The 13,782-nt window shown below is 30.5% G+C and overlaps 2 protein-coding genes across 2 annotated transcripts; one reads left to right on the top strand and one right to left on the bottom strand.

The window, feature by feature from the left end:
• Positions 1–1,175: 1,175 nt before the first annotated feature.
• Positions 1,176–13,725, top strand: LOC129945778 (leucine-rich repeat-containing protein 20). Its single transcript, XM_056055698.1, has 4 exons — positions 1,176–1,623; positions 12,527–12,670; positions 12,739–12,906; positions 12,975–13,725. Exons 1-4 carry the CDS (start codon positions 1,410–1,412, stop codon positions 13,127–13,129), a joined length of 681 nt encoding a protein of 226 aa, XP_055911673.1. The 5' UTR covers positions 1,176–1,409; the 3' UTR covers positions 13,130–13,725.
• Positions 6,983–9,337, bottom strand: LOC129946301 (intraflagellar transport protein 88 homolog). The gene has a single exon (XM_056056433.1). The coding sequence runs from the start codon at positions 9,335–9,337 to the stop codon at positions 6,983–6,985; it is 2,355 nt and encodes a 784-aa protein (XP_055912408.1).
• Positions 13,726–13,782: the final 57 nt, after the last annotated feature.

Raw genomic sequence — 13,782 nt, 5'->3', positions numbered from 1 at the left:
GCGGGATTTTATTAAACCAGATAATAGAAATGAAATACAATATGTTCTTAAGAACATCTCTAGCAAATGTTATACAAATTAATACTATTTTATATATTTGAAGATTTATTGAACCAAGAAATAAGAGCGATCTATAGGTACTACATGGAGCAAAATAAGAATACAGCCTTCTAACAGCAACATTAATGAATATTTTGTGAATGTTTTCATTTCTACAACTTCGAAATTCATAACAGGGATCCCATAACACACAACAACTACGTTTGTTTTTGAGATTACATATTTTTAATTTAATTTACTAGAAACTTGATTTGTAATCAAAATTTTTACTCGACTCCATTTCCTGGATTTTAATTAAAATCTTTCCAAATTTTAACAATAATATTTCGTACAAAATTAAATAATATTTAAAGTCCAAATATTTGTCTGTTTGTAAGGTATTCTAATCGAAAAATTATCTGAAGCCATAATTAATAAGCCTAAGTAAAAAAGATGCGTAATTTTTTAAAACCCAAAATAACAAAAACCAAAAACTCGCTGCGCAATGTTTTTTTCTTCATATTTTTCAAATCAAAAACCAACAGACGTTTATCCAATGATTTACTTAGAAAAAAAGGAAAATATCAACACAATACTATTCTTGGTATAGCATGTGTGTCTACAAAAATAATAATTTCACCAAAAAAATTAAAATGCAACTTCTGTCGCATTGGCGTCCCATCAGTTCAAGGTTAGATTTTCTTTTACATCTTACAGCTTCTATCTAATTATAAATATACTATCATATATAATGTAAAATGTCGAATCAAAAGCTCTCACTTCTTCTTGACTTCTTTGTGTTCCTAGAGAGACCATCAACTTAACTACGAAATACGCATCAACCAAAAACATCTTCTTTCCAATTTTCAGCTCATCATCAACATTAACACCAAAAACAAAACAAAGTTTGTAAGCTTTTCATTCCAAAAACAAAAATGCAAATAAAACCAATAAACAAAAAAACCAAAACAAATCGTAATAAGAAAAATCCAAAACAAACGACCAACAAAAATAAAAACAAAACAAAAAAGAAATGATTTGCGCGATCATTGCTCGCGTTCTTTCTTCTTCCGCGATATAAAAACAACTGACGCAAAAGCTTTGGCACCATTTGAAAAGCAAAACACGGACTAAGTGCACGTTAAAATTGTTCATAAGCAACCAATTTAAAAAAAAAAAAACGTTAAAGCGAGAAAAGTTAACTTTTAGTGAGTTAAATTGCGCGATCGTTGTTAAAAATTCAGGAATAAAATTTAAACCAGAAAAAAATTAATACAAGAAAAATATCTTCACTCGAAAGATTCAAAACTATCTTAAATAAATATTTTTGTGATTTAAAAGATAATTTATAAGAAAACAAAAGTCTTAAAATGCGTCCACCATCACGATCATCTTTCGGTAACGACATTACAAATACTGCCAATAATAACAACGGTAACAATGGAAATGATGGAGACGATCCCACAGGAATTCCACCCCATATTGCCAGGATTGGAGGAATTGTAACATTTTCACCAATCGCCGGCAGGGGTGTCATTAAAGTTGTTGGACGTTGTGAAGATGCAAAGGAAAATAGTAAATTAGGTGAGCTTCAAGGTTTTCTTTTGTTACGTTAAAACCTTCAAAATTAAAGTAGATACAAAATTAGACTTAATCAACTGATTTATGTCTGATATTATTTGGGTGGAGATTTTTAAACACACAATTTTATATTATTTAATGAACAAATTCACAATATAATGTTTGATTTTTTTCAACGAAACTTCACTTTTGTGGATCAAGATATTGTGAACGGTTTTCATAAGTTTCATAAAATGCGTAAGCGTTCCATTTAAAATTGTTCGTTAATATCTACGATCTGAGAGAAAAAAGTCTTTCTTTTTGTGTATCTTTTAAATATCTTAAATCAGTATTCAATTTTAAAATTTTTCGTTTTCTTAAAAAACTGATTTTACGGTTTTGATTTTTGCAACAGTGTTACCACTAACAATAGTTGTATCAATACTATCTATTTTTGTTTTTCAAGTTTCAAACTCGTAAAAAATCAAAAGTAAAATTTAAATAATAATTGTTTGACGTTACGAACCAATTAAATAAAAAAACTACAGCCCCTGGTCTATAACCCTAAAATATTTAAATCTGTTCTATAAATTAGATCAGTTTAATAATTCAATTATGCAAAAAGTTCATCACCCGAGTTTAATTTGTTAATACAGAACTTTTCTTTACCTCATTTTTTAAGCTCAATATTGTTGAATTGATTTTTTTAAATGTCTTATGGATCAAAACTTAATTTGGAATTCAACGTTTTAGAGAGTTTGAAACAAAAAATAATGTTTGTGTTTTTGAACAAAAATAATAATGATAAAATTAAAAATCAACGAATCGAAAACATTTTTTTGTTTATTACTTTTTGCAACTGGTCGATATTGTTTTCATTGATAAATATATTTTCTATTTCAACATTAAACTCATTTTTGGAGAAATCATTATAAGAGCAAATAAATGCGACCCAGAAGTGCATTTTATTTTATTATTTTTGATTGACAATTAAAACATTCATTTAGGCTTTCATTCGTAATCCGGACTAAACATAAGCTTGTCATTCGCATTGGTGCAACTAGCCTTAACTTTAAACGTCAAGGAAGTTACATTATTCAAACTAATCAAATGTGACATAGCCCATTCATAATGTAGATAGGTGTGCAGCCAAATAGGAACAACGACATAAGAAAGGTTAAAAACATCGTTATCACACAAGCATACACTTTTAATTTAGCTAAAAGCTTACAACATCTTAAAAATGAAAATTTATTATAAGCTTGAATGACAGCTTAACGCTCGCGCGGCAAATACAAAGTGTGGAATATATAAATAAGAAAATCTTTCGTTCCAGTTGGATAAGCAGTTTCGTGTAATCGTGTGAAAAAAAAAATCATCCACTTTGGGGAGAACTCTGTGTTTGTTTTTGCAATTATTATAAGTAACGACTCTAAAATGCAAACATTTAAAACATAAACAAACAATTATTATTGCGTAGAAATTATAACATGACTGTATTAATAGCAATTTCATAAGGAAATAAAATAATCACTAATTTTTACAATTGATAAATTAATTATTATTAAATTTATTTACTTATCTAAGTAAATCAAATGAGGAAAATATTATTTGATTTATTAATTATGTATTAATTAAATGCGTGCCATACATAAATGTTATGTGTGTTATTCAATCAAATTTAATAAAGAAGGAAAGGAATTGCAATGATAATAAATTGCAGATTCAACTAATTGAAAGCTATAATTTTTAAAAGTATTTTTGGAATTTTTCAATACTTTCTCACTCAAGCAAAAAGATAAGTCAAATGAAAATATCGGAAGAAATTGAGCTAAATGAATTCCTTTCATAGAGTTATGTTTTATTTTTAAATAATGTATGGCTTTTCGTGCGGGGTTCGGAAAATTTAATTGCCATCGAAATTAAATCAGTTCAGTTTTTGGAAATATAGCTCTATTTTTATATGGAATTGTAAATTACTTTTTCTTTCATTTTCGTTGACTACGTGTTTAAGTAACTATAATTTGGCATCAGAGGACATTTACTAATATCAAAGTCCAGGATTAAGTTTATTAAATTTAATTAAATATTCAAAAAAAGGCGTTAAAAACGTACTTTTAACATAACGAATATAAATATGAATTATCTGTCAAAAAACATCACATTTTTTAAATACAAGCGATGATGCTATAAATGATTAGTTAAGCTAAAAATACTCTATTGGCTTTAATCAGAATAAACTTACTGGCCAATTTAAAATCTATACTTATGTGCTTACAGTTTCTTAACAGTATTCTTTATATATTAAGCAGTTAAGAAATGCGCCCTAAAACAAGGGAATTCTCATGCACAATTTGTCGTCATTAAAGCATTATTACAAAATAAATGTTTAAATTATCAAGAGTTTTGCAATAAGAGGTTTTATATTAATATTAAATAAAGTGCTCGACTGGATCGCATGAAATCGGCCCTATATCTGAGTACTCTGTTTACAAATAGAACTCATATTTTGAAATTTTAAAATTTAACAACCAAATAAGATTGTCAAAATAATCATATATCATTTAACTTATTAAAAATAATTTGATTTATTGATTTTTTTTGCGAAAACCGTAGAATAATTTTTTTAAATCCATTTAAAATTATATAATTTTAGTTTAAGAATGCTTTTAACATGCGATTCTAGTGTTATTGATATACCTTTTACCATTGAATAATTACAATTAATTGTTATATGTAATTATTCAATGCTTTTACATTTAAATTTCGTTAAAAAATATTAACCCAGTTTTGAAGTATCGAATTAAAAATTGTGCAGAAAAACAATATTTGAAATCGGTTTTTCAGTTTTTGAGAAAACTTAAAAACCGTTCTTCTCTTCGAGATAAAGTTAAGAAAAAAAATTGAGAAAATTTGATAGAAATCTGTCGGTCGGTTTTTGAGAAAATACCAACAAATTTGTGTGAAGAAAACAGCGCCTAACGCGAATCGGTTTAAAACCTTTACTTCCAAGTTTGAATTCAATCGACCTAATGTTTTGCGCTGCACAGGCGAGGACACACTGACGAATGGACGGAATGGGAGGAGTCACTTTTTTAGACTTCTCTATCATCGTAATGTCATGTTTGATACAAATTTCGATTTCGGAATTTTCGCAAGTAAACTCTAAGCATCGTTTTAAAATAAATAAGTGGATTTTTATTTTATTCTACAAAGGAAGTTGTGCCATTAAAAGCGGATATAAGTTAGTAGCCAATATGTAGTTGATTGTTATCACCTCTTTGAGAAATAACACGGCCATTCAATTTTCTGGCAAAATCTTTGATAATGAAAACTTAAATTCCCAAAAACTGTTTTAAAGTCGTTTATTTTTTTTAAAATTTAAATAAAATTGCATTTATTGTGGAAAAGCATCAATAGTCGGTCTCAAAACGTTTGAAGAAACATTTTTTATATGCTGTTCTTAAATGGTATTTCATTTATGTATTAAAAAACAATAGAGAGTATGTATTTACCTAAAATTTTTAATGAATGAATATTGTTATAACTGATGTTGATTAACGAATGAATAATGTGTAGGTTTATTAAAATGCGCTTTTATAAAACTACGTTTCTCCATTGTTTACCTTACTTGTGATTGATGAATACAAAATAAGATAAGACCGTGACAAAATAATTTATATTTGCAAAGATAATGAAACCTTCTGTCGATTTTAATCAGCAATACAAATTTATATCAAACGTTGTCTCTGTTTTATTGTAAACAATAAGTTATTAGCTAGATACCTAAGTACACTACGTACCTTCTTTTCTTATTAAAAATGAAATTAAAATAACCCTCTGATTTGGAGAATTCTTTCAAAAATTTAAACATTTATTAATTATGTTAAGCTCTATTTTAACCAAACATTTGAAGCAACTTTGCCTTGAACAATTCAAAATAAAACAATCTCGGTATCAAGAGGAAATTTGCATTTTATGATATAAAATGTTACAGTTTACAATACACCTTTGACTTATGAATTTTTAATTTGTAGGCCTTTTATCGAACTTGAAATTTGGAATTAATGATCCAAATAAGTAGGTGAATACATTACAAAAAAATGAATTTAACTTCCTCCAAAAGTACTGAAAGGTTAATGTTAATGTGACTCATTCAATCAATTCTTTGATAAGATAAATAAGTAATAATAAATTAAAAATCTTATGCAAGTTATGAACAAGTTCACTGCTTTCATATCATTATTTGAATTTGCCCTTCTTGATTAATCAAAAAAAGTTATAAACAAACAAATAATTATTATTTTCTTGGCCTAGTTAAGTGCAAATATAGTGTGTGTATATTGGTCTACAAATTTAAATGCGCATTCATTTTGTTTGTATATAAAAAAAAACAAAAAGATTTTATTTATATGAAGCCTTTGTACCCAAACAAAATCAGCACAAAGGAAAAATTAGCTCACATATTCTTCGGAAAATCCCCTTTGTAGGTACATACGTAAAATTTGTATCTGCAAAATAATTTATTACACAGACAAAAACTTTATTCTTGAAGAAAAAAAATATTCGACGCAAACTGACCATTTGGCATTTTGCCAATACAAAAAAATATTTCGCAGACAAAATTTCATCGTAAAGTTAAAAAAATTTAAAATTTTCCGATGTCAATAGACTTACAACGAAAACGGATCTTAAGAACAAGGAAATAATTTGATTGTCCGTGGGTTTGTTTATTTTTTTTTCTTTTTGTTTAAAAAAGAGGGCAATGCACTTTTGTATGTGAAAAAAGTTAATAAATGGTCACGAAATAAAAATAAAATAAATCACAGAGGAAACAAAAAGAAATAAATCTATAAAGATCTTACTGCAAGACCAGTGACACAAACAAAGCCGTAGTCAATTTTTGGTTTGGTTACAATGTAGTACCGGGTAGTTAGTGCGTAGGACTGTCATGCCAGATGTTTCAATCCTTGCTTGTGCCATTTAAAGTTTTTTTTTTTAACTGAGAAGAATTCACCAAACCTCCAAGATAAATTCTTGTCTTAAAAATTGCTTTCCCAAAATAGTTGTCTAAACTGTACGTACCCTCCATACATGACAACATAACAAGCGCACATGAATGGTTCAGAGTTGTAAGTCACTAGGTTTAAGTTCTCAACGGACTATTAAACTATATGTAAAATTAAATTAATTAAAAGGCCAAGCCAGGTGTACGGTTCACATTCTTAAAGTAATGTCAATTTTCGGGTAAGCTAAAATAAAAATACAAAACTTTTTTCTGAACGATAAAAATAAATACACTTTTTATTATTTTTCATCCAAAGGAAAATCTGTACCTTTGCAATTTATTTTAAAAAAAAATGAATAAATTGAAAAAATTAATTTAAATGGGTAGCAACAATTCAGCATCTTCATCGCCACCAGAATCTTCAGAAGAACGACGACGTACCATTCCCGTGCGTGGCCTTTCGGCTGGTGGTCCAAGTGGATCTTCATGTTGAACAAATCCTTCATAAACTGTTCCGTTAATTGCGCTCACCTGCGACTGTTGCTGTTGGATCAACGAAGAAGAATTCAAATCACTATTTCGAATTGAAGCTGACTTTCGTTTCCCCCGTGCCGTTCCAGCTCTCCCTGAGCCCTGTCGCATTTCGAAAGATGACTTATCAAGTCTTTCATACTCAGCACTGTATTTTTCATGCAACTCTAACATTCCGAGTGATTTTGTTACACGAACCAGGGACTTTAAGCATGTCATGTTTTTGGGGAATTTCGCATAAATCTTCTCGAACATCTCCAAATACTTCTTGGGCATGTAGAGATGCCTGAAACAAAAAGCTATTCGCAGCATCAGGTTCGGATCATTGGGATCGGCCAACACTGACCGTTCATAGTAGTAGAGCCCTTTGTCGAGGGCTTGCAACTTGACATAGTACGATCCAATAGAAGTGGCTATTCCTATGTCACTTGGATTGAGACGATAGGCCTCATTGTAGTACTGATTCGCCTCTTGGTGATCCGAGAAGCTCTCATAGAGGGCGGCAAATTTTTCAAATAGCTTAGAGTCCATTTCACCAGCCGATCCAAGAACTTGTAAATAAACCTCAAGAGCAGAATGTGGTGAACTATTTAACTCGTTTATCTTTGCTAGTTGGTAATGAACATGTGGATGTTGAATATTCTCCCCAACCTTCACAAATTGCTCTTCAGCAACATCAATATCGTCTCCACTCAAATTCTTTCCCGCCAGAAGTCCAAGATTGTAGTTTGCTTCAAAGAGGTCTGGTTGTTCGTCTAGAGCCGCTTGAAGCTTCCGTTTAGCATTGTTGAAATCACCTGATTTCATATCACAAACGGCACTATTCACCAGCGCACTCGGATTGTTTAGATCCATTTCGAGGAATTGATTAGTGCACAATCGAGCGTTTTCCATATCCCCGATATGTAAATGTATGAAACTCAAATTTGTCAGAGCATTAGCCGCCATATTTTCGTCCTTTTTTTCATACATTCTCAAAGTTTCCACTGCTTGATTAATGTCATTTTGACGAAGATAGACTAGAGCTTTATTCAGTTCTAGGTCACTTGCCAACCAGGATAAGTTCGATGAGGATTTTATAATCTCAATGCACCAATAGTACCCATCGTTATAGTTCTCCTCGATAACTGGCGAAATAAGATCCACCACCATGGTGATGGCCTTCTTCACAGCGGTTCTCTTGATTTTGTTGTAGATGGCAAACTCATCGACCTTAAGCATGTCGAAAACACTCTTACTCTCTTCGTTTTCTTCGATGAAGGTTTGAACTTTTATGTCATCTTCATATTCAAGTTGAATATCAACAAGTGACTTAAAGGCATTCCTTATTTTTTCCACATCGCCCATGGCGAAGTAACACAAAACCAAGTGAATTCCACTTCGCACATCCGGTCGATCTGACATCACGAACTCAAAACTTGTTGCTGCATCTGAATATTGGCCCATTTTGATGAAGAGAATCCCTATGTTCTGGGTTATTTTCAACCGAAGCTGTTTCAGATTGCTCGGGACCGAGTCCAACGCCATGCGGTACATTTTTATAGCTTTATTGTAGATTCCCATCTTGAAGTAAATATTTCCCATGTTCAACTTGAGGTGGTTAACGTGGGGAAACATTTTGTTTTTAATCATCATAGTGTAGGTGTTCAGGGCCTCCACGTACATATCGTTATTGGTATATTGCTCGGCTAGGTTGAAGAAAACCGCATAGGTTAGTTCTAGATTGTGAAAGAGATTCTCTCCATATTGATCCCGAAGTCGATGGAGAGTTCGATCCAATGAAAACGCCTCCTTGGCCTTATTCAAGCATTCTGCATGGTTTGGTGTAGAATCAGCACTTAACACAATTGAAGACTCTAACAGATCCGATATTTTAGCCTCCAAATGTCGATATCGAATGAGAGGATTGACTTCTTTGGCAGCTGCATCAACGGTATTTGCACCCAGCCCTTGTTGTTGTTTGGCTTTTTGCAAAAATGCTTGGTCAATGAGTCTTTCGGAATCTGCTGTGTAGCCTACGGCTCGGACTGCTGTTGAAGGTCGAGCTAGAGATGTCTTGTCACCACCCAAACGACTACTTACAAGATTGCCTCGTGAAAAGAGTGAAGATGTTGGCGGTCGTGTGAACGCAGTTGGTGGAGCCACCAGTATTGGTGTTTGAATTAAATTTCGTTTCTTTGCGCTATCCGAGTCAGACATCTTGGTAATTATTGTACCTAACTTGGGATCTTCTATCAAACTTAGTATCTTTTTTTCACTTAAAACTTACTAACAAATAAATAAATTAACCGTACTTGTTGTTAAAAATGTCAACGAAAGAGTATTTGTTTGAGCCATACTATCGGCATAGCAACAGACATGTGCAATGTATTGTTCACTGCACAAGATACATTTTAAGGGGTTGTTTGAATTAACGTAACTCTATTTGACTTCGCACAATTTTTTACTGCTTAACTTATTTTCAAAAAAATAAAATTTTGGAACTTTATTCACATTTTTCATTAAGTGTAAGACCTCGAAACCGTTCTCTTTTAACTGGCATTGCATTCGTAAAAAAATCGAACGCGAAATTTTAATAGAACATGACATAACGATGGTAGACAAGACAAAAAAGTGGGTCCGCCGATTCCATCCATAAGCTGTCTGTTCTCACCTCTATAAAACAAACCATTGGCTCGATTGAGTTTGAACTTGGGAATTAATGTTTGAAGCCGATTTTGTATTTTTTTAAGACTAAAAGTAACAGTTTTTTTTTGTCAAAAATCCAAAATTCGAATTTTCTCAAAAACGAAGCTATAAATTTTTATAAAATTTTCTCTTACATTTTTGTTCTCAACTAAATTTCTTGCCATAAACAAAAAATATAATTATATTGCTTTAGGAGTACCATTGATTTGTTTAAATTAAATTAATTATAATGTTAGTACTTTAAATAGGTACTTATGAATTGAAAACACTTGGCATCACTTTGTTGAGCTTTCAAAAGCTTATAAGTTTTTATTTCACCACGCCATACAACATATTCACCTCTACAAGACTTGTTGAATTTTTGTATCTTAAGTTTCATTCCATTACCACATCAATCCATTTTTTAATGCTTCAATTTCATTTTTATTTCTATTTTAATTGTTGTTCGTTGTTTATATCTTGTTCCTATATTATTGTTGTTGTCGTTGTTCGAAAGCAAAGTAAAAAGTATGATTCATGTTTGAATGAATTTTAATTTCATTTTCTTTGAGCAACATTTAATATCAAAGTATTTCGTTCGACGAGTGAGAAACTAAAAATAAATTAAGAAAGAATAAATATCCGCTCGAAAGTTTAGTGTTTAGCTTTTAGTTTTTCAGTTAAGGTGTAGAGTGTTGTTAACTTGATTTTTGAATTCTATTTGTATTTAATTTTGCCGGCTCTTTTCCGATTTTTATTTCATTGAAAAATGGCAAACGCTGTGGTTAAAGTAGTTGAAAGGTGTAATAATGCAGAAGAAAATGAACATTTAGGTATGGATTGGATATGTCATTTAATTAACCTTATTATCTGCTCTTGTGAACTAGTGATAAAAATAAAAATTTCTAAAATATTGAGGTTATTTTAATAAATTGTGTAGGCTAGAAACGCTAGTACCTACACATATTCTGAAGTGAATTCTTTGCTATTATTAGCTGCATGTTCCGATTCGTTTTTGTTTCGCGGCTGTCATTAGGAGAATAATTGAAATTAAAATAATATAGTTTCTGATAAAATGAGGAACATGTTAAAATTGAAATGAAATTTTAGTACTGCAGCCGTATTTTTAACACAAAATTAGGTTCCCATCGGTTACAAAATCGGTCTATGGAGGCTATCAAATGCCAATTTTGACGTGTTTACCTTAGTAAAAATATAAAAAAAACTTACTCCGAATACATCAGCAAACCATTCATTGGATTCTTAGTTAGGCCCATACCTTTGATGAAATTACTCTATTGAATAAGGATGCTCCTGCCGCCTTAAATTCAAATGGAGTAGTTAGAAATTGCATAAAGTTCAAGCTTAAAAAATGTTGAGGACGAAACCGTTAAAAGTCCAGAAGAAGTACCCTGAAAATAATTTAAAACAAAATTGTAGAAGTGAAAATTATATACAGTATTCAACGCTTATTTGCACTGAACATTTTGTCAGATTTGTCGGTCAATTATCCGGGTGGTTCAATTAACGAAACCCCGCTTAATTGACATATCCGTTGAATTAGGCGAGACCAGTATAATTGCCCGGGGAGGTCAACTGAAAAATAAAATATTCATCCCAGGAATTTACTCTAAAAACATGTCAGTGTCAACCTGAAATTAAAAAGAGGCTGGGATGCGACCCACACTGATAACTTCCCATCCCGTCTGTTCATTTGCCTTGCTTAAAAGATTGTCTATATGTACTCGTATCAATTTTTACCAAATTTGCAAACTATTTTTTGTAGATTTTATTTTTTATGAAAAAACGGACTGTTGGATTTTTATATAATAATTACTGAATATCGAAAACAATATTTTCTGTGAAATAAAATAAGTTTGAAGCCAATATTTCAAATTTTTGAGTCGAAAATCGATTTTTAACAACTTTTATTAATTTTTTTTAGGTTTTTATTTTTTGTAAAAAAAACTGTCAATTCGATTTTTCTCAAAATTTTAACAGATGCCAAAAAGATTATTCTTCGTTACACAAAATTGTTTTGGAGATGAAATCATATTTTAGTCGTAAAATTTTGGTGACAAATTTTTTTTCGGATTTTCATTTATTAAAAAAACAGTTAAATGGATTTTTTTTCAAAAAACAACATTTTTTATATAACGTTACAATATATTATATAAAATTTAATTCAAGTCTCTAGCGTTTTTGGTTCGTAAGATATTTAGGGTTAACCAACATTTTCACGTTTCTTTCAAACTGCTATGGTAAAAAAACCACCCTCGCAATTTTCTTGAGAGCCCTTTCTGCATCTTTTTGCCTTATTATCTGTATAACAAAATTTATTTGAAATCGATATCTCTTCTGGTTCTTGAGCTATGGAGGACGAAAAAACGTCACGAACGTACGGACATACGAACGTACGTACACACGCACGCAAAGACATATTTCTAAAAATCTTTTATTTCGCGTCTTGGGACCTTGAAACGTCGAGAAATGCCAAAATTTTCAATTTGACAAATCGGACCCATTACAATAACTTCCTTTGGGAAGTTAATAAATCATTATTATTTTTCCTAAAACGTGTGAATTTGATCAGTACATTGAGTTTATTTAAATTTTTTAATCAATATTTTGGACAACAGTTATTTACAAGAGCAACATTGTTGTCTATTTTGTTTAATTGTTTTCTAATTATATTTTTTTTTTAACTTATTTCCATTTAAGATCTCTCTGAATGTGAACTTATGCAAGTGCCAGAAGCTGTTTATCATCTTATGAGGAATACATCATTAAAAACTTGCAATTTAAGTGGAAATGTCATAAAAAAGATATCACCAAAATTTGCTGTTAAGTTCAATCTCATTACAGGTACGAAATTATATTTATTTTTAAGCACCTAAAAATAACAGATTTTTAATTTTATATTTTTTCCTTAGACCTCAATTTATCACACAATCAGATGGCCAAACTTCCTGATGAACTGGCAGATCTTGCATCATTAGCCCGCCTTAATATATCTCACAATACTTTCATTGTTTTGCCACCAGTTGTGTTTAAAATACCAAATCTTCGTGAGCTAGACGCAAGTCATAATGCAATTATAGGTAAAGAATATTATTTTAAAAATCATTAGAACTATACAACCTTACTATACATACAAATATTATTACAGAAATCGACACAGACCAAATGATAACAAGTAATAATTTGGAACTTGTTGACCTGCGACACAATCCTCTTGGCAGAAGTAGCCACAGGAAGTTGAAAAACGCAAAAACTCCCTTCCGGCTGGAAATCTCCGAATACAACGAAGATGAAGACTGGTAAAAAATTGTTTTTACAAACAACAATGCTATAAAAATAGATACTCTTCTAAAAAAATGTACATATATATATTTTTTTGAACTGTTGTTTTTTCTATACGCATAAGTGATTTTTATACAAAGTGCTAAATTTATAATCTTTAATACGTATAATTAAGTTTTAGTTTATAAGTGAATGTGATTTTGAGATTAATAATGAAACCTTCAATTCGGTACTTCCAAGTGTCAAATACAGAAAAACATACATCAGGCCTTAGCAATCCCAAAGATACCATTAGTTATTTTATTTTTTAGTTTTTATTTTATATATTTCTGTGATTTTATTTTGCCTCATTTTTAAATATTTTTCTAATCATTGTTTTTCTTTTTATGTTTAACAAGAGTGCTTTAGTTCAATTTAGTTTCTTAGTTCCTTGATTTGCTTCAATTTGAATCAGTTGTTGGAAAATAATTGACAAAAAAATGTTTACAAAGCACTGAGTCATTGTTCATGTTTATCACATTTTGTATTTTATAATGTTTTTCTTTTTATTAGAAAATAATTATTCTTAAACTGCCACACACCTGCTTGTACATTATTTTCTTGCACGCCTTGTTTAATTTGATATCTTAATGGGTATAAAATGATGTACTCAAAAATAAAAATGCAAACACGAA

This window comes from Eupeodes corollae, chromosome 2, assembly GCF_945859685.1.
Source record: "Eupeodes corollae chromosome 2, idEupCoro1.1, whole genome shotgun sequence".
NCBI lineage: Eukaryota > Metazoa > Arthropoda > Insecta > Diptera > Syrphidae > Eupeodes > Eupeodes corollae.
Note: the sequence above shows the minus strand (reverse complement) of the source record. Positions and strands in the feature narration are given on the sequence as shown.

Coding starts and splice junctions, on each gene's coding strand:
- LOC129945778 (XM_056055698.1), top strand. CDS start 1,410: ATGCGTCCACCATCACGATCATCTTTCGGTAACGACATTACAAATACT. Junction 1,624..12,526: donor AAAGGAAAATAGTAAATTAG/GTGAGCTTCAAG, acceptor TTTCCATTTAAG/ATCTCTCTGAATGTGAACTT. Junction 12,671..12,738: donor TAAGTTCAATCTCATTACAG/GTACGAAATTAT, acceptor TTTTTTCCTTAG/ACCTCAATTTATCACACAAT.
- LOC129946301 (XM_056056433.1), bottom strand. CDS start 9,337: ATGTCTGACTCGGATAGCGCAAAGAAACGAAATTTAATTCAAACACCA.